The 26,149-nt window shown below is 37.0% G+C and overlaps 1 protein-coding gene across 1 annotated transcript in view; it reads left to right on the plus strand.

The window, feature by feature from the left end:
* LRP2 (low density lipoprotein receptor-related protein 2) overlaps window positions 1-26,149 on the plus strand; it is a 163,707-nt gene that overhangs the window by 14,932 nt on the left and 122,626 nt on the right. Inside the window, exons 5-12 of the mRNA XM_004674868.1 lie at window positions 878-985; window positions 2,610-2,726; window positions 3,822-3,938; window positions 17,182-17,292; window positions 17,601-17,708; window positions 18,901-19,017; window positions 20,222-20,374; window positions 21,783-21,902. Of these exons, the coding sequence (XP_004674925.1) occupies window positions 878-985; window positions 2,610-2,726; window positions 3,822-3,938; window positions 17,182-17,292; window positions 17,601-17,708; window positions 18,901-19,017; window positions 20,222-20,374; window positions 21,783-21,902 (951 nt within the window). The remainder of the gene's footprint in view (window positions 1-877; window positions 986-2,609; window positions 2,727-3,821; window positions 3,939-17,181; window positions 17,293-17,600; window positions 17,709-18,900; window positions 19,018-20,221; window positions 20,375-21,782; window positions 21,903-26,149) is intronic.

A 26,149-nucleotide genomic window follows, 5' to 3' on the forward strand; every position in this document is an offset into this window, starting at 1 on the left:
GAGGTTGTTTTTTATACTCTCTTTGTAATATCACTAGAGAGAGTATCACAGCCACTTGGGGATGTGGGAACTTTTGGGGCCAACTTTGTGTACTATGTTAGGCTATAGAAGTGAACTTACAGAACTTGCATCAGTTAAGAGCCAAAATATTTGTCTGAATATCAGAATGAATAACCATGAATTGCTATATATATGATATAGTAATAAAGAAGCATTTAAAAAATAAAGAACAGAGAACTGACAAAAAGCATAGTCAAGCAAATGAGGTCATTCATGGCAGTATCAAAGATAACACTGTCATCATTCTATTCTGTCCCTGTGCTTATTTTTCCTTTCACATACGATTCTGTTACTGAAAATTTTGCATTTTTCTACTCTATTATAGTATAAATATACTCCATAATCATCTTGTAATACATATAATACATCTTATAATACATTAATACATGAATATAAGAAAATTTAACCTTTTTATTATTGGGAACATAGGAGGTTTGCAATTTTCTTTGTTATAAGTAATATTGTGATGAAAATATCCACACATAAATCTTTGTCAAACTCTCTAGTTAGTGCCTTAGAAAAAAAGTAGCTAAAAGTACTAAGTTAAGGAATAAGCACTTTAAAAAACTTGTTTTCCAGGTTAGTTATATCAAGATATACTCTGCTTAGCTGTTTATGACAATGACCTGCTTCCTGCAAATCCCCACTCAGAAAATATAATCATTATAAAAACATTTTCCTAATTTTATAATTTACTTTCCTTTGATAACTAATTGAATATTTTTTCATTTTTTTGTCAGATTTTTAATTCTTTCATGAAACGTCTATGTGTGGCATAATTTTTTTAAACTTTTTTTGGTTGCTTTTGGTATTACAGAATGTGGCAGTGACAAATTTCGCTGTGGAGATGGATTTTGTATTGATGCAGCCTGGAGATGTGATGGGACCAAGGACTGTTTGGATGACACAGATGAAATTGGCTGCCGTAAGTGAGGAGGAGCCAGTTAAAGTACTATTTTGAGTAATATAAATGCTTATTGGTGATTTTAACTATAACATAGAGAAAGAGTTTTGCCTTTAGTGATAGATTCAGGACTGACCTCAAGTCTTTTGATACTTTTGTGGTTGAAAAAAGAACTGGTGACATTAATGATTGTTTCACTCCCCTTTGAGAAGAGTCCATTCATTTCAGTTTCTCTTACCCTTATCCCATGACCTTCATATGGAAACACTTTTGTGACAGGTTGTATGAAACCATAAGGGATTTCAGATTAGTTGCTCTGGATATTTTGTGTATCACAACAAGCAGAAAAAAAAAAGTTATCTGAACTACTTTTATGTTTAGTTCTCTCAACACTCAACATATTCTGAGGTAGGTTTCTGATTAGGAAGCTGACGCTTAGAGAAATTAAGTCGTTTATTACAGATCTCACAGTTGGTACACAAATCTCAATCCTCATGTCCATTGCTTTCTCAGCAATGGGATTATTACACTACTGCAATTTCATTCTTTCTGATAGATGAGCACCAAAAAACCAGAAATCAAACTGAAAAATTAATTTTAATTGCTGGTCATCCTATGTCACAACAGCTATATTTTGATGCATTGTCTAGGTAATGATGAGAGAAGGGTGGTTATTGGGTCTTATAAAGTGCTTCTCAAATTGCACACATAAATGTAAATGCATCACCTGGGAGTTTATAAAGTGTAGGTTTTGATTCCAGATCTTTGAAATGGGACCTGTGTTTCTGCATTTCTACAAGCTCTCCAGTGAGGCTGTTATTGCTGGTCTGTAAAGCACACTTTGAGTAAGGGGTAGTTCTATTTGATCTACAAAATCACATGTTATCTATTTGCTTGCTCTGGATTTACTGAGTTCATTTTAGGTTAAACATTGGAGCAGGAAGGCAGGAACAGTATATTTTGGGATAAAAGGTAAATAAGCAGTTATTCCAACAAAATTCTCAATGGCCCATCAAAATTCAGTGATAATAAAAGTGCCTGTGACAGTAGTAGTGATAGCAACTAACATTACATAATGTTTTCACATACATTTTGAAACTTGTTTAAATGACAAATCATGAGATAAATATGGTCCCAGCTTATAAAGTATTTCACTGAACTATAGACTTGCCAAAAAAAAGCAATAATTATTTGATTCTGGGTCTTTTGCAAATGTCATGGGTGTTCTAATTCATGCAAATGTCATGGGTGTTCTAATTCATCATGATCCTTTACCATTAGCTATTAAAAATCATTCCAAGTAACTTAATAATAATTTATTTTTACTTAAATTGAAATTTTAATTTAATTTTAAATTAAAATCAAATTTTAATTTTTTTTGCCATAACTTTGTGTATATTTGTGTTTGGGTTATTTCATTTATGTGTTTTTGTATTGCATCATATAATCAGTTTGTTATGATACCTTTGAGATTATTTGACAAGGAACTCTGATTAGAGTCCATAACTCTAGTATACAGTTGTTCACTAACATCAGATATATTGAAAGGAGTTGACATACATTCTTTTGAAATAAGCACTGCTTGTTAATTCATATAATTCGGTGGGTATTTGCCAACATAAATCCTTTTCTCATTTGTTTTTAGCTTCGTCTTGCCAGTCAAACCAATTCCAGTGTCACAGTGAAAGTCTGTGCATTCCTCATCACTGGGTGTGTGATGATGAGTTGGATTGTGAGGATGGTTCAGATGAACAGCACTGCTGTAAGTTTTTATAGGGGAATGTTGTTTTGGTACTCTCTATCCCTAAAATGTAACTGTTGCAGATAAACAACACAATGGGATGATTCTTTATAAACACTGAGTGGGATTTTAAGAAGGGAACCTATGCCAGCCTGTCACAATCGCTTGTATGATACTGATTTTATTCATAAGCAAACTAGATAAACTACTGAAGTCCTGTTTCATCTACACAAATCAATATCAAATAAAATTAAACTAGTTTAAAGCTTCTCCTCTGTGTATAAAAATTATACATATTTAATGTAGAAAGTTTGCATGCAGGAGAAAACTCCATTTTATTTTTAAAAATTTTGTTTTTACATAATACCATTATGAGGTACATTTTCCACACTGCTATATGTGTGATATAACTGTTTTTCACTTTCTGACTTATTTCATTAAGACAATCACCTCTAGGTTTGGCCATTTTGTCCCAAAAGGCATGTTTCAACTTTTTAAATAGCTGAGTACTATTCCATTAAGTATATACACAATTTACTTTTCTGGTCATCTGTTGTTGGGCACTGTGATTGGGTCCAAGATCTGGCTATTGTGGATAATGCTAAAATTTTTTTTTAAATTGAGATAACATTGGTTTATAATACTATATGACTTAGAGGTGTAACTTTACACATCTTCAGATATGTGTTACCATACCATATCAACCATCAAAAATAAAAATTAGCCATATTCCTGCCTCCAAAAAAACCCACTGTTAATCCTTTGGCATATTTTCTTCTTGTTATATAGGGATATCAGTGAGAGGAACCTTACTCACCTTTGGTTAAAATCTATTCCTGTGACGTTCTTACTCCATTTATCTTCTTTACGTACAGTTTTTCTATCTTGTATTCTTAGCATATATCGACATAACTGTTTACACTAACATGCTTGCATGTTGATATGATTCTGTGGGCATTGTGTTAGTGTCTAATGTATATGACCTTAAGAACTTCATGTTCAATGTACACTCTATTTGCCTTTGCTTTCAAATATCTTCATTCATATTTGGAAAATGTCAGTGGATTGATTTGTGTTTGGGAGTAACTAAACAGAAATACTTCTTCCCCTTCACAGCTGGGAGAACATGCTCCAGCCATCAGATGACATGCTCCAATGGTGAATGTGTCCCACGTGAATACAGGTGTGACCACGCCAGAGATTGCTCAGATGGAACTGATGAGAAGGACTGCCGTGAGTCCCTTTCAGTCCTTGCACTGTGTGGCTTCCACCTTTGTCCCTTTGGCATTTTAATCAATTTGTTAGATCTGTTGATGGACAGAAATGCCTACAATATGCCTCTTGTTATTGAAATCTCTTAGCAGATTCTTTTGTGGATTAGTGGCGATGTTCTGATAGGAGTTTATTTTTAGCAAGGTGTTCCAAGTGTACCCTGCCTTGGCACATCAAATTTCTGTATTTTTTGAAATAAGGAACTTTTAACATTAACATAGAATCCTGAAAGGTCATTTAATACACTGCGTATAAATTCCAGTTTGGTCAGTTTTAACTTTTATTACATTATTATGGTAAGACTCTAGGTCAAATGTCTCACTAGTTTCCTCTTTTATGGGCTCGACATTTTCCAGATTACCTTTGGAAAAGTATATTTTGTGAGTGACTTTTCCTATATCAGCAGCATACTATCTCAATTTATAACTAATCACCATAAGGCATTAAATATTGCCATGACCAAAATAATAGCAATCATAATTCACTTTCTGTACTTTTAAAAAGATTTATTTTTTTATGCATACAGAACTGGGGTACAGGCCAGAGGTGCAAGGACGGTGAGAGGATTCACCAGAGACAGAGTCGGGAGTAGAACAGGCAGATCGACAATGTACACTGCTGAGGGGGGCAGCGAGTGAGTCAGGAGAGGTCTGCCATGCCATGTAGCTCATCTCTGGGGCTGGCTGGAATCGGACTCATGCTGAAGTGGCTTTAACTTCTTAATGCTGTGCTTTAACCCACTGCACCACCAGGGAGGACCCCACTTTCTGTACTTTTTACAAATAAAGAGTAATCTGCCTCTTTGGAGCTATAAAGAAAATTTTTAGAATAAGTGAATATAGGAGTTTCTCCCCCATGACACTCATTTCAGACATCTCCAGCCTCATGAACATCATTATAAACTACTATTTAAAATTTTTTCTATTACTTCCTTAAGTTTTTAAACATTCTTTCCCTGACATTATTGCATTCTATCTTTACTGTGTGCTGTATAATAATATTTCCTTCCCTTTGCTCTTAAATTTATGTCTCAAACTTCAAGGAGTTATTTTTATTTTTTTAATTTACTTATGCAAACAGAGCTGGGGTGCAGGCCAGGTGAGAAGATTCATCAGAGAGAGAGAGTGGGGTGCAGAACAGGCAGACTAACGAAGTATACTGCTGAGAGCTGTAGTGGGTGAGACAGGAGAGGTCTGCAGTGCCATGTGGATCATCTCCAGGGCAGGAGTTCGAACTCACATTTAGGTGACTGCCACTAGCTTGCAGTGCTGCGCTTTAACCCGCTAGGCTACCAGGGAGGCCCCTCAAGGAGTTATTTTAATATAACTTTGTTCTAATAGTCAGAAGACAGATTTTGTGTAGCTTAGCATAAGTTTCTTAGTTTTTTTTTCTAATTAAAGATTTAAATTTTAGTCTATTCTCATGAGATCCCTTCTCTGATGTTTGATCATTTTGACTTAATCTTTCTCTGCATAGTCCCTAAATTTCTTCCTTTGGTCAAAAGAGTTTATTTAATGCTTTTGGTGAAAGAATCATATTTTACTATATTTTGAAGGTGGTTCTGTGTCTAGGGAGGAAGTCACATAAATGAGTTAGGAGCAAATAGTTTCTATTCACTGCACTGCTTTAGGTAAAAAGAAAAAACCTGGCTTAAACTGGACCAGATTCATGCTGCACCACATCATTGCCATTCTCTGTGCATTTTAAAAAGGCACTTCACTGCTTTCTTTTCTTGCATGTCATTTTTCTTTGAGTGAATGTATGCTACTTGTCTTTGTGATTCTATTTAAAAAAAAATTCATAGTACAGTTTTGCTGTGTTATTGTTTCCAACTCAAGTTTTCTCTTTTGAAAGTGGTTAAATGACTTCTAATTTAGATAACTTTTATTTTGGAAAATTTGCATAGAATGTAGGCTTGACCTTGGTCATTTTAGAGTTGGCAGTGTGTGTCTGGTTGTCACCAAATAGCAAGTCCATAAGTCAAGGGGCTCTTTTAGTACCTGAAGAATTCTTTCAGTACTTTGTCAAGCAAACAACAGGTCCTTTATGGAATTCTGTGAAGAAATATTTTTGATTAAAAATGACAAAGCATATGCTTTGCAAACTTCAAAACACTATAAAAATTCAAGTTGTTGGGCCCTCCCTGGTGGTGCAGAGGATTAAAGCACAGCACTAAGATGCTAAAGCTACTTCAGCATGAGTTCCACCCCTGCCCCGGAGGTGACCCACGTGGTGTGGCAGACCTCTCCTGACCCTCCTGCTGCTCCCCTCAGCAGTGTACTTCATTAGTTGGCCTGTTCTGCTCCCCACTCTGTCTCTGGTGAATCCTCTCACTGCCCCTGCACCTCTGGCCTATACCCCAGTTCTGTATGCACAAATAAATAAATCTTCTAAAAAAATTCAAATTGTTATTATTCAATTCCTTAATGAGGACAATAGGGTAGGTATTAATATATTCTCTTATGAATAAAGAATCTAAAACTGCAAAGGGTCTTGTTCAACTTTGCACAATAGGTAGCAGAGACAGGGTTCAACCAGCGTCTGGTTCCAAGTCTGGTGATTATTCTTCGTGACAGATTTTATTTACAGAAGGAGAAAATCCCACCTTTTACAAGAGAGAACCAGAGGTCTGTGCCACCAGCCAACAGTCTGTGTCTTTATTTCTTATTTACAAGTGGATAAAAATGAGTGCTTTATTGCAAATGCAATGGGACTGAAGAAATTGCTACTTTAAGGGAAATAAAAGGCAGCCGAAACAGACTGTTTGGATCTATTCCATGTGAACACTCTGCAGCCAAGTCTAAAGTCACCAATACCACTGATTCACAATGTTGCCAAAGGACCTCCCGGAAAAAAGCTGGCAGGATACAGGCATGGAAGCAGCTGTTATAAAAAAGAATGAAGGAAAGGAAATGGGTTCTATAAAATAGGCAGGAATTTTTAATCAAGTATTTTTTAAGCACAATTAATTGTTGAAACAAGGACTTGTTAAGAAGAAAACCAGATTTATAACTTATTTCTGCAGTCATACAAGTTACAAACCCTTCAGGGTTCATGACCCTAAAATGAATCTCATACATGTAAAGGGTTTTAAGGAGATATTCTTTCCTATTTCTCTCTCTCTTGTATATTTGTTGCTTTATAGTACTTGTGGAGGAGCATTTAAAAAATTCTAACACATCAGAGCAAATTGGAATCTATATACTCCCTTGCTAGTGCTTTGATCTCCAGAGTCAGACAAGAAGGAAATGAATGGACTGGATCAAAGTCTTTAGAAAGTGCCAATCTGGGGTTGTGACAGGGACAGGATTGGCCTTATTTTGTTTTCTCTCTGTGTTTGGAGCTTTGTGCAAAATGGAAAAGGGAACTGCCAATATTTTCCTTTGCAATTTTCACATCTCTACTTTATGGAGATGATGACTGTTAAGAAGTAAGGTTTATAGTAGGGGACAAGGAAGGAGAGGGGTCAAGCCAGGGGAGGGAAGAGCACAAGGGTCTTTGGTGGTAGACCATGGGTGCTATGGTGGGAGAATTATAGGGACTATATCTGAGGGAAGAAATCAACTATACAAAACTAACTATAATGTAAGAAAATTAATAAAAGAAAGCAGCAGCAGCAGCAGCAGCAGTAGCAAGGGTGGAGGAGCCAGGATTTTAAACTGTGCTCTCAGAATACTATTCCTTAGTAATGGAAATTTACAAAGTATTTTTGGCTAAAGATAACTTAGGCATTTGTTATTTAAAAAATTGTTATTTAACATCTTTTACTAGGAAAGTTTTTAAACTTGTGCAGAAGTAGAACTGTACAGTGATCCTCCTCTGTCCTTATCACTCAGTTATCAGTTATCTACTTATAGCTAATTTTGTTTTACCTTTATCTGTTTTCTCCATTATTTTGAAGCAGTTCTTAGCTAGATGCGTCATCTGTAATATGTCAACATTTATCTCTGAAACTATGGACTAAAAACATAGCTATAGCATGTCTCCCTTAAAGTAAACAGATATGAAGTCAGTTTAAAGCATTTCCCATTTCTTATTTTTTGAGATTACATCAAAATCTACTCAAACTATGTTAAACTTTCTTGCTATATCTTTGAGTTTGAAGTTTACCTTAATTTTTTTTCCTCTTGCAATTTATTTGTTGAAGAAAACCAAGTCTTAAACTTTCTCAGTTTGGGTTTTTGCTCATTGCTTCCTCTGATGTTCTTGAACATTTTCTTTTGTCCCTGTTATTTCCTGGAAATTGGTGGTGAAGTCTGGAGCAAAATGTTTCAACTTTGGAAATAATGACATTTGGGGCCAGGATCTTGGAGTCCTGTCTTGTACATTGTACACTGTCTAACCTTATTCCTACCTTCTCTCTCATCTCCCACTTATAACAATCAAATAATGTCTCCAGCTATGGTCCTTTAAGAAAAAAAAAAAAATCCCTCCTTGTCTGCTTGAAAACCCCTAGTCAAGAGGTTTGGGTAGATGCAAGGAGTGTGTGTGTGCATGTTGTAAAAGGGAAAATATTCTTTATATTTAATCATATATATTTCCAACAAGAGGTACAAGTCTGTCTCTATTTGTGATGTTAGCAACCACTGATGATTGTTGTTGAGATCCATTTAGTCATAGAGGTACTTACTGTTTTATTTAATTTTTTCAAAAAGATTTATATACTTATAAATACAAGAGCTGGGATATAGGCCAGAGGGGCAGGGGTGGTGAGAGGATTCACTAGAGACAAAATGGGGAGTAGAACAGGCATATTGACTAAAATACACTGCTGAGGGGAGCAGCGGACAAGATAGGAGAGATTTGCTGTACTGACAGGGAATCAAACTCAGGCTGCAATGGCTGCAGACAGCTTCATTGTGTTGTGCTTAAACCATTTGCACCCCCAGGGAGGGCCCAATTAAATACCACATCAGATATATAGTAGTTGTTTATGAGTTGTTTTCTATTAGAATGCTTCCATATGATCAGAATTAAGCTAGGCTTGGTCAGAAGTCAGTTTTGTGATTTGAGACACTTGATTTTTCCTGTAGTCAAGATACACAGGAATTATTAGCTGCGGACGATCTTGGGATCACCTTATGATTATGGCTTTTATTTTTGTGTTTCTTAGATATAAAACTGCCTGTAAGAATGAATGTTAGTATATCACACATCTAGCAAGCACTTAAATTTTATAATGGATATCAGAAAATTCACAAAGAGGAAAGCATTCGTTTTCCTAAGTTTTTAGAAGAATCAGAAAGCTTGCACTGTTCACAGTTCTGCCTGTCAGATCAGGCCTCCTGTGGTAGTCCGGGCCCTTTCAAGCTCCTCAGACTCAGACATTGAGCTCTCAGTCAGAGCACCTTGTGTCCATTCCAGGCATTCCTTTTAAAGAACAAAGGCTGGTGTGTAAGTCCTCTTAGGAAGGCAGAGAGGGGAGGTAAGAGAATGGTTAAGACAGTAGGAAGGTGAGGGTATTAAGGTCCCAATAAAAAGATTATCCTTGAAATGAATTTGGAATACCATGAAAGTTTCTTTTTGTGTTTGGTCTTTTTTGTTTGCTGTGTTTCCATATGCATAAGGTATTTTTGGTTGTTCTGTATGAGAACTGTTTCTGAATCTGTCTTCCTGTCTCTTTCTCTCTCTCTGTGAAATAGCTTAGATGCTCAGTTTTTTCCTAAATTGTTTTACTTTCCATCTGTAAAATGGTACCTGATAATAAACAACTTGTCACTTAATTTTTTTTAAAGGAACAGAGTGAGGCAAAACTGCCGTCTTTTTTGCTTCTAATGGGATTAACTCCAAGAAAAACCATTCATGCAGAGGCTAAGATAAACATCCTAACAATGCAGCAATTATGGGTCATTTAATATATTGTAGTAACTTTTGGTTGCTTAAAAATAGTACAGTTTCCACCCCAGTTAAGTAAACAGGTTATTTGTCTATTGAGTGCCATGTTAGAATGATTTTGGAACCTCGAGTAAACGGTTCCTAATTACCATTGATTTGCAGCACTTCTCTTTTGTACTTAGGAATGCCAAAGAAAGGGTAAAATCCCTGTTACAATGAAGGCTTTCTTGCTGGTAATCAGCAGTATTTGGTCTGTGTGCAACTGGGGCTGCTTTGTCCCTGAAGTTTTTATTTCTATTGACTTACTGTTCTTTACAATTTAAACATTTCCTTTATATATCTAAACTGCTGAAACCCCAACTGGGAGGGCCACTGGAGGGGAATAAAGAGGATGGTTCTGTTGACTATGACTGCTCATGAAGAACATTTTGTTCTTCAAACTCACTTACACGTTTATGCTGCCCAATGAACCTCACTTGCATCTTCTCTTGCTACCTGCCATGAGAAAGAAATGGACAAATTGGCTATATCTGACATATCACATCACAGATGTACCTTTCCAGCATTGTTACAGTTGAGATGGGACTCAGAAAAAACATTTCTTAGTTATTCTTCATCATACAAACACCTGACAGCAGTTCCTCCTTATCTGTGGGGCATACTTTCCATAATCCCCAGGGACACTTCGAACTACAAATAGCACCAGACCCTATGTGTGCTGACAAAGGTTAATAGGTAATTTACACATAGGAGATAACTACAAATAAAATAGAACAATGATTACAATATAACTGTAGTAAAAGTTAGTGAGGATGGTCATTCTCTTTCAAGCTGTCTGATTCTCTGTATTATTTCCAGATCACTTTTGAGTGCAATAAGTTGAAACTGCAGATTAGGAGGTGTGACTCAATAAACATCTCCCATCTTTAAGAGACCCGAGACCCCTCAGTGTTGTCAAAGTTCTCTACTTTCTTTTGCAACAAAGTTACTTAGAATTATCTTTAACTACTAGCTCCATTTCTTCTCCTTTTCTTGAACTCATTGAAATCAGTGCTTCATTTCCACCAGTCTCCTGAAAACCTCCTTGTCTATGCTACCGGTGACCTCCATTTTGCTAACCCTAGTGATTCTTATTCAAATACCACCTTATACCATTGTCTTTCTTCATCATTTTACCCTGTATATTTTTCTGATTGTTTTTTTATATGCAATATTTATTTCAGGATCTGATTTTCTGTCTTCTACAAATAAAACATAACTTTCATGAAAGTAGGCATATTATGAAATTCATCCTTTTATCTCTAGTACTTGGCATGTCTATAGGTATACACTAATTTGTTGAATGAAATGCTTAAAGCTGTGAGAATTTCTACTTTATTTATAATTTTGTTTATCTCTATTTAGTTCTCAATAATGCATAGTAGGGTTTACATAAGTATGTTATGGGTAGGGTGAAATTCTAGGGTGAATAGTACTAAGAACTAATGTTGTGCTAATGGCACAACTAGTTAACATTTCCTCGCAAATCATTACTTTGACTGGATTAGTAACATATATTAACTTACAGAGGGTGACTACAGGTCCCAGTGTCTAGGGTGAAATTCTAGTGCTCCGTATAATAATTGGCTTCTAGAATGTTAACATTCTCCCAGCAATGGTTTGCTGAGTCCTCAAGTTATCTGGGGCTAACTTCCCAGCAGAGGGATTGAGCCACACCATATCTAGTCATGAGTTCAGCTCTTAATTCTGAGGTGCGGCTAGCCTTCCTGTCTCTTCAGTTAGACTTTGCCTGTTTGTTTTGCCCAGATGAGTCACTGTGGCTAAATCTAAGGATGAGATAAGAACAAGACCAAGGTGCTGTGTGGCTCTGAATAAAAACAGATAGCTTTGTAATTCCTTCAATGTAGAACCACATAAAAAATATTTGCTAACTGATGAGAATTCATCTAATTTCTTTGCAGTATTCTGTGGAGTGTTTTCCATTTTACTGCTTAAATATACCCATATCAGGGTTCCTGTGAATATTTTACTATCTTTTAAAGAATTTGGTCTGTGCCTCCTTTGCAGATTTCAGTGATGGTTCTGTGGAAAGGGAAGAGTTCTAATATCTCTGGAGCAGGACTCAGAAACATTTCTAATTTAGGCCTAAGATCAGGTCAGCAAAGATTGAAACCAGATAGGGATTTGGAACTTATGACCCAGTAGTTCAATGAGAGCTGGGTAAGAAAAAAAATACCGATAACTTAATGAGTTTCCCCTTTGGCTTTCCCTTTCTTGAAAGCTCAGGCTCAAAATATCCAATTCTACTAGCTTTCTATATGACTCTTTTTGCTTTCTCTTTCCAAGGTGCTGAATTTCTCTTTTATAAACCTTATTATACATAGGCTACTTGAAATTATTTTTGTCAGAGGCAGGAAATACTTCTCTGTGTTATTTGGGGGTAGTAATAGTCACTTTAGGGACTTGAATTTGACTGACCTCTTTTCTAGCATGGGAGTTCCTGGGATTCTTCATTATACCATTTTTGAAGTCTTTAGTAGAATATGCTATAAACTGCTAAAGTTTGGAGTTGTCCTCACTTCTTCAAAACTAGATGGAGAACCAAATAGAAAAAAGAGAGACTTTTCCCTTGGGCTTTTCCTATTTTCATTTCATTCACTTTCGTCCTTCTGTAACTTTCGCCTTCTTCCTGTTACTCTGAAATAGTTAAGTTTCTTAGGAGTAAGGCTGGCTCCAACCTATTAGTTGTAACTTCATTTTCAAATTACTTAACTTCTTTGTACCTCAGGCTTCTCATGCATAAAGAAGTAATAGTAGTAGTAGTAGGAGGAGGAGGAGTAGGAGTAGTAATATCTACCTCAGAAGGTTTTTATAAGGACAAAATGGGTTCATACATACAGTTTGGGACATACAGTTTTTCAAAACCTGTAATTGATTATTACTGTTCTGTTTACTTTGTGAATAGTAGTAAAAACTAAGTGCTGATGGCGCAACTAGTTAACATTTCCTCGCAAATCATTACTTTGACTGGATTAGTAACATACATTAACTTACAGAGGGTGACTGTAGGTCCCAGTGTATAGGTTAGGCTTGTCACTATAGCTTCTTTTCTTTTCTTTCTTTCTTTCTTTCTTTTTTTAAAGATTTATTTATTTGTGCTCACAGAACTGGGGTACAGGCCAGAGGCTCAGGGGCAGCGAGAGGCTTCACCAGAGACAGAGTGGGGAGCAGAACAGACAGATCGAAAAGTACACTGCTGAGGGGAGCAGCGGGCGGGTCAGGGGAGGTCTGCCATGCCATGTGTCACCTCTGGGGCAGGCGGGAATTGAACTCATGAGGAAGTGGCCCCAGCCTCTCAGTGCTGCGCTTTAACCTGCTGTGCCACCAGGGAGGGCCTCTTTCTTAATTTTTTAAATCTTAGTTTAAGTTTCTTAATGTACCTTTAACATTTCTTCTCTTTCTTTTTAACCAGTTTGTTTGCTTAAAAAAAATGTTTACTTGAGTTCACTTATTGAGGATGCCACCACAATAAATACAATGCTAGAGCCAGTTGTCTTAAGTATCTATCTATCTATCTATCTATCTATATATAAAATGATTAACATAAAAAAGAGGCTGCAAAAATCTGGAAGTTTTTCTTATCTAAGACCTAGACTTGCTCCTTAGTCACAGGGGAAGGTGACATGTACTCTAGAGACATAAGATCATGTAGGCACCAAGCTGAGACTTTCTTCTTGGTATAGAAAGGATTGGGAGAGATTTGGAAAGGCATTTCTTTATTGAAGAAGGTGAGTTTGAATTTACTGTAGATTCAATACTAACAAAAATAAAAGAAGGTACACACTCAATACTTTGGAAGGCTGGACTAGAGGCTCTCTCTGCCTCATACTTAACACAAGTGGAAATATTCTCTGAGCACCCCTCCCTGGTACCTGATCTCACATTAAGGCCCAGAAATTCCCTTTCCCCCTTCCCTGCCCTGGCAATTTCCACAGGTCACTGATGACTCATGTGGGACAGCAGGTAGACAAGGCCTACCAGCTGGACATCATGAGCAGGAGGGAGAATGGGCCAAAGAGCACTGGCTCTACAACTGGTTGCCAGATGCTACTGGAGGAAGTCCATGTTCACTTGGGGGACTGAGTCACACACAGTCTGAAAGTGGGCCAGGACTTTCCAACAGTAGTATGATCCTAGTGAAAAAATTGTTAAGAGGTGCTACTGCAGGTGGGAGTAACGTGTTCATGGGGAGGAGGCAGAGAGAGACACTTCGCTTGAGGGTAATCATCTTGCATGATGTATGATACACCCTATGGCCAAAAGTTACACTGTTTTTCCTGGATTTGTGAGTCCGTGGATACAAGGCTCACAGGCCACTTCCTCTCACCTGACTTCACATCCAGCATTTACCACAGCCAGTTCATCTTCCTTTGACTATTTGTTTAAATTGTGAAAAATGTAATCTAATGAAAACCTTCCTATCTAGGTAAGTACTCTGCCTAATATTTGTGTTTTATTCTGTTATAACTGACTTTCATTTTGGGACATCTACCAATACAAGGTTCTCAAAACAACTTCCTCTTTGGTTATGTAAACAGAACTATATATAGTTCTTGCTCCTATAGTTTTTGTTCAAAACCCAATTATCAACAGAGAAAAAATTTAGAAAAGTCTTTAAGCACCAATCTTACATTTGTATTTTGGAGCAACTCCCAATGCAGGGGAATCAAATCTATACCTGTATGTTTTGCAAGTTGGAGAAATTAAGGAAGAAAAGGAAAAGGAAGAGGTGGTGTGAGGAAGGGTGTTCTAGTATTTTTGTGATTTCTGAGGCTATTTAATAGTTACTTGTCAGTCTTCCTATTATGACAAAATATAGAAGATTGAGGTTTTTGGCATTCTTGTACATCTTCTCTCTTATTACATGTTCCTGGACATTTCAGCTGCATGGTGAAGACTTTGCAAGATTGAAGTCAAACTTGCCAAGCAAATAAATGAAAAAATAATATTTTTACTGTCTCCCAAGGAAAGTTAAGGGATTGTGACCTTGTTTCCTGGAGTAGACTGAAATTCATTAATATGTCTATCAATAAAAATCCCTAAGAGAACTAGAAACTGTTCGTTTTTTCTTTGCTCAGTATGAGCAATTTGGACCTGTTCCCTCTGTCTGGGACACACACCTTTGGACACAGATTTCAGAAAATTTCCAGTATTTACTGTAGTCAAGCAGAAGCATGCAATCTCTCTTAGGTGTGTGCACCTCCATGCACAGAAAAGACTGGAAGATGTGCAGGGTTTGAGACAGGCAGATTGAGAGAGATTTATTATCAGCTTAGATGGAGACAAGAACACTGTTCATTCTTCATTCTGGTGTCAACTGCTGACCTCTGACCATCACAGCACTCTCCCTGATGACATCAAGCGGGTCTTGTTTGTTGGGGGGAATGAGCCATGTCAGCAAACATTTAGTCATGTCAGTGGGTACTGTTTTAGTTCTTCCTTTTTCAGTTTTATGGCTCTCAAAAAGCAGATGGGGAGAACAAGAGATCCGCCTAGTGTTTTTGTCCCAGATCCTTCATATCTATAATGATCATCTTAAATGAGGTAGCCAAAGTCCAAGCACAAATAAATTTCCCTCCTGACAGATAGCTTATCTGTTGCAAAGAGCTGGGTTTTCTAAGATTTCTCTCCTGTTTGCTGCTACTCTTAACAGGCTAGATAACACACTGATTCTAGGAGCTCCAGCACACAGTGGGAGCGAAGGGGGCTGCTTGTTGGACTCAACTTGCTTCTTGTATCTCTTGAAGGGAGAATTCCAGAGTTTTGTGATCTTTTTGAAGGCACATTTGCAATGCATTATGATCTCAGTGGTGAAAAGACAATACTAACCCTGAACATTAACATACACTTGGACTATTAAATAATCAAATACAGTTCAGAAAGAAATTAAAAAAAAAATTGGTCAGCCATTTAAAAATGCCCTTTGTTTAAAATATATAATTGATTATATGTAACTTCAGTAACTCAGATATTTAGCGGGATAATTTTGAACTTCTGGAGGTGAGATTTTGGCTTATTTTTTCACTTTACTAAAGTGGGATAACTTGTGAAGGCATATTTTTTTTGGGGGGGGGACAAGTTTATATAGCTTCAGCAAAGAATTTTGCTCCTGCTTGATGGAGACTTTGAGATTATCCAAAGAATTATCTGATGTACCTGTCCATGTCTGTAAGTCCTCAAATTGGATTCTTAAATGCAAAATTGAGGTCTCAAAATAGTATTGTACTGTCTGGTCTTTAAGATCTTAACCGAAGTCTACTTTATCTTAGAAAGAAATCTGAAGATAATCTGAGAATCATTATGAAAACAATCTTTGATGAAGAAAAATATCAAAGCAAGAAAAGGTTATATTTGTGTGGAGGATATTAAAGACCACAAAATGCAGATGTTCAAAATACTTAAAAAAGTTCTTTAACTAAAATGTTTACCTGTGAGTAACTCAATGGGACTGAGGGTTCTAAAATTAGTTAGGCTCTTTGATCTCAGAGTGTATTGTTGTGTCATGGGGGAAACAGGAAAACAACCTATGGAATAAAGTCTACACTTAGGACTCATGAGAGATGCATTCTGAGTCTGGGGAAGCACAGAGGAGGGACTATAACAGCTTGTTCTTCAAGGGACATTCTAATTTTTGCACCACAACCTTGAATGCTAGGGTTAAATATCTGACTAATAACTATGAGGTGACCGTATGTACATAATGTGGTAACAGTAATTTGTGCTTAAAGTGCTTTATTAGATAGTATCTGCTTAGATCCTTTAACCTGGTGACATATATTTAGATAACGAAGTGAGATCATAGGGAGCATAATCCTCTTGAATAAGATTTAACAGCTGCAAATGGTAGCCTAAGTCCTGGCCTCCTGACTTGTAAGCCTTTCTTCCTATGACCCTCCAGTGAAAGAAATGGATCTTCATTTCTCTAAGCATGTATGGTGGTACATTCAAATCCTTTTTTGTATTATAAAAGGAAAATTTTGTTTTGAAATAAGTTAAATACCTTCTCATACTTCTACGCTGAGCCCACAAATCACTTCTCTGAGGGTAACTTCCTTGATGCTCACAAGTTCCCTGTACTTCCCCCATGAGCACCTAATCCCATGTGTATTTTATGTTTGCATCATTATTTGTTATGTTTGTAACATTATCGTTTACTGGCTTCCCTCTAGTCTACCTGAAATCAGAGACCATATCTCTTCCATCTACCAATATACACTCAGCATTTAGTGTCCACTGTATAATAGTCAAAAGAAGTGTTTGCTGAAGCAATGTCTTAATTTAAGTTTGTGTACTATTTCCATTCTTTTAGAATACCCTACCTGTGAACAGCTTACTTGTGCCAATGGAGCCTGCTATAACAACAGTCAGAAATGTGATGGGAAAGTTGATTGCAGAGACTTATCTGATGAACACAACTGTAGTAAGTAACATGCCTGGGACATGCAGTAGAGTGTTGAAGTTGGGTTATTCTGGTCAGTCTCTTCTCAAATTCATGCTAGTGAATTCATGTTGGTAGCTTGAAGTCACTCACGGTGGAAATATTTACACTTTGAAAAATGGCAAACACTACAAATCAGGACCTTTTTGTTCCTGAAGAACTGATTAACATTTACCAACACATTACTGTGTGCTAAGAACCTCTCCTTAAACTTGTGGCAGACTCGTCCTATCAGATCCAATGGATACAGAGGAATTGAAATTCTCTCTTTTCTCCCCTTTGTGTTCCAGCTGTGGTATGCAATGAGTTTCAGTGTGATAGTGGGGAGTGCGTACCGAATACCTACGTCTGTGACCATGAGCCTGATTGTGATGATGGCAGTGATGAGCGCTCTTGCAGTACGGTGATTTCCTTAAGCTGATTCATGTTATTAAGAGTGTCTTCTTTTTACTGCACTAATGTACCATTCTTTTTAAACAAAAGGTCACTATGTCTGGTGGCAGGTGGAGCCAGAAGTTCATTTAGGGCGTAAGGCATGAACCTCAGCAGTGTTGCTGGACCAGGGCTCCTTAATCTTCCAAGGATCTGTATAAAATTGAAGGCTTGTTGATGGACAGTTTGCATTCTTTCCTTAGGCTACAAGGGTACAGAGTGTACTGTGTCAGTGGCCTCTCAAATTACCCATACCTCAGGAATGAGTCTGATAACCTTGACAGTAGAGTAAGAGAATGACTCCAAAGGGAGAGAAGGTCCCTGGTAGCAACAAATCTAACTCTCCTCTTTATTTTGAAACTCTTACCGCATTAAACTTGGAAGGTCAGGAAAGTTACAGTGTGGTGCAGGTGATTTTGTTGCCTCCTCTTTTCACCCTGACCCCCCTTTTCCTTTTACTCTTTTGTCTTCAATTCAAACCACTTCCTTTTTCCTGTTGCCACCTCAGGGCTCATTTTATTGCAATGTCTCCATAAGAGTTTTATCAATGCCAATAAGTTGGCAGCTTTTTGTGGCAATTTTTTAATGAAAAAGTATGATATTTTTCCCTCCATACCCATTTGATTGCTGGGTACCTATGATGTGCAGGGGTTATTAAATATTTTAATACCATCTCATTTTCTGTATGCCATTCCTTCCTGGTACCTGGGCTTATTTTAGTGATGGTGTTACGGAGACTGGGGAGTTACGGAATTGGTGATTCAGAATCATTTAGTCCCAGATAGAAATTACAGTGCTTGTGATAAAGTGAGAGAATGTTGGACATTGGCATGTCAAGTAGCATCTTTATCAATATGCATTTTTTCTTTCCTGTTAACTTATACTATCCTGCTTTGGTTTTAATCTTGGCACCTGAGTTCATTTACTGGATCCAAAGCTGCTATGATCTTCTTCTCTACTTTCTCCTCTTTCCCTCTCTCTCTCTTTCAGTTTTGTCAAGAAACCTCTTTCCCTGTCTCTCTCTCTGTTTCACTTTTGTCAAGAAACCTAAGGGATTAAAATAACACAGGAAAATTAGTTTCTAGGCAGGGAGGTGAGCACTTGGATTTTTTTCTAAGTGATTTGTGTCTTGTAGTGCAGCTTTTGTTTCCTTTCCAGCCTATGAGACCTGCAGAGGTAACCAGTTCACCTGCCCCAACAGCTACTGCATTAATCAAAATTGGGTTTGCGATGGCGAGGCTGACTGTAAAGATAATGCAGATGAAGATGGATGTGGTAAGAAGTAGAAGGGATTCGGTTTGAAAAGCATTTTCTTACATTGTTTTCAGAATGTGCTTTTGTTCTTTCTTTGTTAGACATTATCTGTGTGGACAAACAAATCTCAGGATTGGCTGTATTTTAACCAGCTTATGGGTTGGTGGTTGGGAAAGAAAGAGGTGACTTCACTATCTTTTCTTCAAAAGACCTCGAATTCAAATGCAGCATATACTAAAATTCCCTTTTCCTATTAGTTTGGCAAATAGATAGGGCTATCTCTCCCCCTTCTATAGCTCATTTTGAATGTTCTCTTTTTAAGACTGGTCTTTAAAACTGTGTTTATCTATTAAAAAGAGGTAGACTGCAGAAAAAATAGTGGGGGGAAGTGTGATGAGTATTAGACCTGAGAACCTTTTAAAAATTTTGAACCTCAGTAACACTTCAGTTCAATTTTATTTTCAAATTCTATTTCCCACTGAGTCACTGACATCCAGTGGTAGAAGAGAGGCTAAGTGGAGTACCTGTGAGATGGAGCTAGGGACTGGCATTTGCAGGCAAGGCTGCTATCCAGGGAAGAGTGTAAAGATTCTATGGGAGGGAAGTTCCTAATGACATCTTCTCCTTCCTTCTGCAGTTTTAATCAGCAGTCCTTCCAATATTTCAGCAGTTAGCAACATTCACACTATAGAGCAAGTTACCAGTCTCAGATTTAATAAGTGTGATTTTATTCTGGGAACATCCAGAAACAAGATGTTTCTTGTTTTGATGTTACAATAAGTAATTTTCCTGCTTTGGATTATAGTTTTTCTTACACAGGTGACATTTCCTAAACAAACCAAATCAAACAACCAAAAAAAGAGAGAAAAATGAAAACTTAAAAATACTAGTGTAAACTTGACAGTCTTTGTCCTTTAGTTAATGATTTAATTAGTTGACTCTTCTAGGATTATTAATCTATTTTGTTGATAATATAGGCCTATATTTGCTTCTTATGCTTAAAAAATGGTTAGGGCCTGCCTTCCTCAGAACAAGTGGAATTTAATTTCCTTTTGCTGCTCAATAAAAGACCAGTGGTAGAGTCAGAAACTTTTAGTTCATTATAAAATGTTGGCCAATTGCTGATTTCTATTGTTTACCTGATCTATGTCCTTTCTTAATCTTGGATTATAAAAGAGCTGGCTCCATCTGTCAGGTGGCCTGTAACTTTTATTTTCCTTCACAGAAAGTAATTCTCACCATACTGATTACTGTTACCCAAGCCAGTGGGCTTGTCCACAGTCTGGAAAGTGCATCCCAATTGAAAAAGTTTGTGATGGAGTTATAGATTGTCCATCAGGAGAAGATGAAAACAATGCCACAGAGCAAAGACATTGTGGTGAGTGTGGGCATTTACCTGGGTAACTTTAAGATAAATATATTTCTGCTTTTTTGTAACAAATTTCCAAATACAGAGAGTGTCCGTTGGCATTTGGATGACAAACCACTACAAGACTTAGTGGTTTATGCCAACAAGCAATTATTTTATATGGGTCTGAAAATAGGCTAGATAATTCTTCAGGCCTAAGCCAGATCACTGGATGGTGCAATGAAAGCTTAAGTTAGCCCACACCTATTTATATGGAAAGGATAAACCTTGGTATACACTCACTTCTAAGCTTCTGCTTGTGTCATGTTTGTTAAATGTCTTATTGTCTAAATCAAGTCACCTGACCAAGCCCAGAGTCAATGGATTGAAAAACAGGCTCCATCTCTTGACAGGAAGGAATTCAAAGTATTTGTGACTTTCCTCCCTCTCTTTCCCACCCACCTCAATGGTTCTTTTAATGATAATTTTGATGACGCTAAAGTGTTTTGGTGATTTTTATTCCCTGCTTTATACTTATGGATAAAAAAGATCTTATCTGGCTGGACTCAAAATAGAAGCTTCTGTCTCCTGGGATATAATTTTAACAATGGTGAAACTGAGGTGGCTGTGTACAGTGGAGTTGGTGTAGTCTTGTATGACCATTCTTTTTTTGTCAGGAAACTAGTTGTGTTTTTTTTTTTTAATCTTCCTTTTTTTTTTGTGGTTGTAAAATATTCCTCCCACCTTCAGCCCTCAACACTGTGGACAGATGACTGTTCTTTAATAAAATATAGTTTATGATCTTGATTTCATCTAGTATACTCTATAAGTTACCCAGGACTTGCCTAGAAGTAACCATGTACCTGTAACTCTAAGATTTTGCCATTCTTTCCTAAAAGAACTTGTAATATTTAAATGTGCAAAGACTCCTATGACCTTTTTCTTTTTTGCCATTCAATTTAGGAACCCATTTTCAAAGATTTAAAAATTAACAAGAGATAAGTAAGCCATAAAATGAATAAAAGTTAGAAAATAAAAATTAACAGAAAGAAAAAATATCACAGTAATTTGAAATTCCACCACTTGAAGCTAGCCATGGTTATTATTATTTTAGTGTTATTCTCAATCCAGTTGCTTGGGAATTCTTAATCCTGTCTATGATAGAGACATAAAGGTAGGCCTATGACCTGAGTTATTTATAAACAGTCTTCTTCTGATGATATGTACTTACACATAATATATCTTTAAAAAAGTATTTTAAAAAAGTCAGTTGCACTTATATTACATAATTTTGTATCAAGGCTTGAGTAGTGAAAGATTTTCTACTATGTTTCTACTATGTGTACTTAGCTATTGAAAGAAGTAGAAATGCTTTTATTTCACATATAAATCAGTCTCATCCACATACTGATTTGACAAAGTTCTTTTCTTTATTTAGATGCTTCTTTGTGTCCTGCCTTGGGCTGTGAGTCCCAGTGCCATGAGTCCCCACATGGAGGGGTGTGTTTCTGTCCCCCAGGTTTTATCGTCAATCACAATAACACCCGTAACTGTGTTGGTAAGTGAATGGCCTGGACTTTTCATCATAGTGCTTACAGCCCGAATGGATTTCATGATCTCTGACACTGAGGTGTTTGCACTTGTGGATAAGGTGATGGTATTTATAAGAAAGACAACACAATCCTCACAGGAAATCTAGATGGTATAAATTTTTAACTCTGAGAAGCTTTTGTGAGGTGCATGCCTCAAAAGAGTGACTGTGATGAGCAAACTGACCTGTTACATGGTGCTTATCACTACCTGATAATGGAGGTAGTGTTTTTGTGCATTCATTTTAAGTTTTTAGCAGCTGGGTTGGTACAGCTATGCTGGTTATTAAGTGCTGCTATACTGGCATGCAGTTGGTAAATAGCTCCTGTCTTTACCCATCAAGTGCCCACCATGTCTTCCTGGCCTCTTCTCCAGGAGGCTCAATCTTCCTCAGGACCCAGCAGGAAAAGTGCAACCATCTGACTTGAAGAGGATATGCTCAGATCTCAGCCCAAGTCACACCTTTCTGACCACACAGCCAGTTAGTGTTCAGGCTGTGGTGGTTGGCAATCCCACTGATTCACGTCCTGTTGATGCTCATGTTCAAGAACGTGTTGCTTCCAAATGATGGCTGCCACTGAAGCAGATACCAGTGGACCAAGCATTTTTTCACATCTCTTCAGTCTGAATTATAAGAATAATTTCTGCTTTCCATCCCTTATCTTTACCATTAGGGGAATTTCTGATTCTGAGCTGAGCTAGCTTTGCATTCCACTATGTTTAAAAATGGTGGCCTTATGATAGTAGAATTAGACATGGCTAACTATCACTAGTTTTCAGGATTTGAACAAAGAATTTTTAATGTTCTGATTTCATTTTCTTTCTAATTTTTGATTTTTAAATAACAAATAGAAAATAAAAACAGGCTTTAAGAGGAAAACTTTCTTTTTATTATTGTGGGAAGAAGAAGCATTTGGAACAGTTCATTAAACTTTGGTAGTTTTTTATAGATTTTTAAAAATGGATGGTTCAGAATTTTCCCAGGATATTTGTGTTCTTTTGATATTTATTGGAAATTTTGGATTCCTCAGGGTTCTCTGGATTAAAAAAAGTTTCACACATAAGAAATATTTTTAGAAAAGTGTTTCTTCTGAATTAATTTATAAAATATCTATATAATTTGGTGAATGGCATTGAATTTGGATAAACCTAATAATGTTATTCATACTTTGGCCTTAGTTCATGGCTTCCAACTTAATGATACTTTGCCAAATATAGTGGATCTTAATGACTATTCATAGCCAGAGAAAATATATTTTTTGCTAGAGAAAATTTTAATACTAGAAATAAATTCTTGTTTGTAAATTAATCATTGAGTTCCTAAGTAGGTCTATTTTTCAGTATTGTTGTTGTGAATTGTAATAGTGGAGCCTATTTCTAAGATACATGCCAAGAAAAACTAGATTTTTTTTTATATGATAAAGCAGTCCATTTGGGTTCTTCTTGTGGGTTTCAAAGTAGGTAGTTTTAGGTTTCAAATATCAGGACCAAGTCCTAAAGTTGGCCCATGCTATGGTTACTTCTATGAAATAACTAGACATGTTAAGTTTAAATGCTTTCTGCATATCAAGCATGAAAGAGTCCAACATCTCAATGAGGACTCCAAACAACTTAAAAACAGCTCCTAAATTTCTCATAATTTCATCCATGGTAAAACATTCATCTGGAACCGGCACGAAATGAGATTGCAGGGCACTTTTTGTGCTTTATTACACTCATTATTATGACATTGGGGTTGCAGTCAAGCAATTTAAACGTACTTTTCACACAGATATCTTCCTTTGTTAGGTGGCATGGAAACCTCTGCTTATGCTTCCTGGCAGCTCTTCCAGGGCAGCATCCCTTTTACCTTGCAGCAGTGCTCTTCTAGGGATATGGGAACTACTCATTTGTCTCTGGCAAATGTCAGGCTTTTTTACTCCCATTTACTGCCACTCATCTGCCAATCTGATTTTCAGTCTTTTCGTTCTTTAGGCATTTCTCCTTTCTCTTAGTAGAAAAGAAATTCCAATAGAAATACCAAGAGGCACATTCCTAGTATTACATCAGCTTTTCTCTTTTTTTCCCCCTCTCTCAACCTCAACGAGGAGTTCGGGCTGGGCTGCCTTGTAGTTAGAACTTGATAGGCCAGGAGGTCTTTTCAGTAAAAATGATTTGCCTTTCAGAAGTTTTTGGCTTGCAGTATCCCACAATACATTCTCAGTCTTTCCCTTTTTAAATCTAGATCCAACATCTTTTATAATATCTAAGTCTATATAGCAAGTTGGGGTTGTACTTCCAAGTGTCTAGGGCTTGCCCGTTTAGTTTTGCAGACTTTAAGAAATGAAAACTGCTATAGTTTTCTACATTTAACTATTAAATGTAGTACAGAAAATTGCAGTAATATGCTGTTTGTGCAGCAATAGTTTCAAGATTGATATTAGGTTCTTAGCATACAACAAATAGTGTGCTCTGATACTGGGGCACTGGTTTTAAGTTCATGATTAATATCTTTTAGTTCCTTCAGTAAGTGCCTGGGTCTCTAGTACAAATGTCCTTGGGAGATAAGCTCAAAAGTCTACCTTCGAGGGCCTCTGTGAATGTAAGGCCCCACCACCACCTGCAGAGACCTTTTTTGTGACCTTCTCTGTCTTCAAGAATTTATCATTTGCCCCTCAGCTTTGAAACTGGGTTAACATTTATTTCACTTCTCCTCCCTCCCCCCCATGGAAGACTATGTTTTGCTCTCATTGTAAAGAGACCTCATTAGTTTCAATCTGTGACATTACAAAACCAGTTACACATGTCTCAGCTGAGTTTTTTTGGGAACTATTTTGATTTGCTCTTTCAAGCATTTCTGTTCAACAAATACTCTCTGTATGGCTGTAATCCTCTGCATGGCCGACTCATTACAAAGACGTCAGGTGTTGGACATGTATGCAATATTTATCATCTTTGACATGGCTCCCCAGTGAATGCTTCTGTGGTAATTAAGAATAAAATGGGATAATCTGACATGAAATCTTGTGTCTTTCTATCATTCATCTGGCCCTAGTAGTCTTGACCTGGCTGGGGAGCCCGTGCAGCATGCTGAAGCAGTTTACCCGGGTTATTGTTTCTGATTGACAGGACATGCTGTTTGTTGATGGAGTGACATCGTGGTGCAGAGTTAGGGCAGGAAGGTCATTCAGCATGGTGGGATTCACACAGCTAGCTGGATCAGATGGTGACCAAGGGGTCTAACTGAAAAAAGTGTTTTGAATTATTTTCAAACAGTTTTTGTTGGTAGGAGGGAACAAGAATAAAAAGAATAAAAATGAAGTTAATGGGATAGGAGGAGGTATTTTAAAGCTGTGTTTTATTGTTTTACACAGCTTCCATTCCTTTGTCTACTTATGAAAAATCTTGTCTACCTTCATTTTTCTTGTCTTCACTTAAGCAGTCATTCAAACCTTTAAAGTGCTTGTGTCCCAGGTAATAAGGAGGCCACTTGTCCCCAGGAAGTCTTGGTTATGGCTTCTCCACCTTTGATTTTCTTTTGTTTCCCATCATAACTCTTAATTCCAGGATAATTCAGACCTTGAGCGTGGTATTGCATTCAAAATGAGGTCATGACATTCTGGGAGTTTGAGGGGGAAATTCCTGTACTTTCATTCCGAGTAAAAGGAAACTACAGCTGGTACTTTCTCAGGTACAGAAGAGATTGATCCATGAGATCGATGAGGACCATTTGTTTAAGCTCACACACCATTTTACCTTGTCATGTCCAAATCAGATTGATGTTTTATGGATATAACTGGCAAGTATAATTATGCTAGTTTCATGTGTATAAAATAATGATCATATATTTGTATATATTGCAATACAATCACACACATCTGTCACCAAACATAGTTAACAATTTATTTCTTGTGATATGAACTTTTCTGACCTACTCTCTAGCAAATTTCAAGTAAATATAATAGTAATTATAGTCTCCATGCTGTACATTACATCCTCATGACTTACTTCTTTTGTAAATGGAAATTTGCTCTTTTTTTAATTTTTATTTTATAAGTTTATTTTTACATCATTTTGTACATTTTTTCTCCCATTCTCTCAATTGTAATCCCCGTGGGAAATTTGCTCTTTTTAAAAGATTTATTTATGCACACAGAACTGCAGTACAGGCCAGGGGTGCAGGGGTGGTGAGAGGATTCACTAGAGACAGAGTGGGGAGCAGAATAGGCAGATCGA

Source organism: Condylura cristata, unplaced genomic scaffold (assembly GCF_000260355.1).
Source record: "Condylura cristata isolate star-nosed mole 26May11 unplaced genomic scaffold, ConCri1.0 scaffold00002, whole genome shotgun sequence".
Classification (NCBI taxonomy): Eukaryota; Metazoa; Chordata; class Mammalia; order Eulipotyphla; family Talpidae; genus Condylura; species Condylura cristata.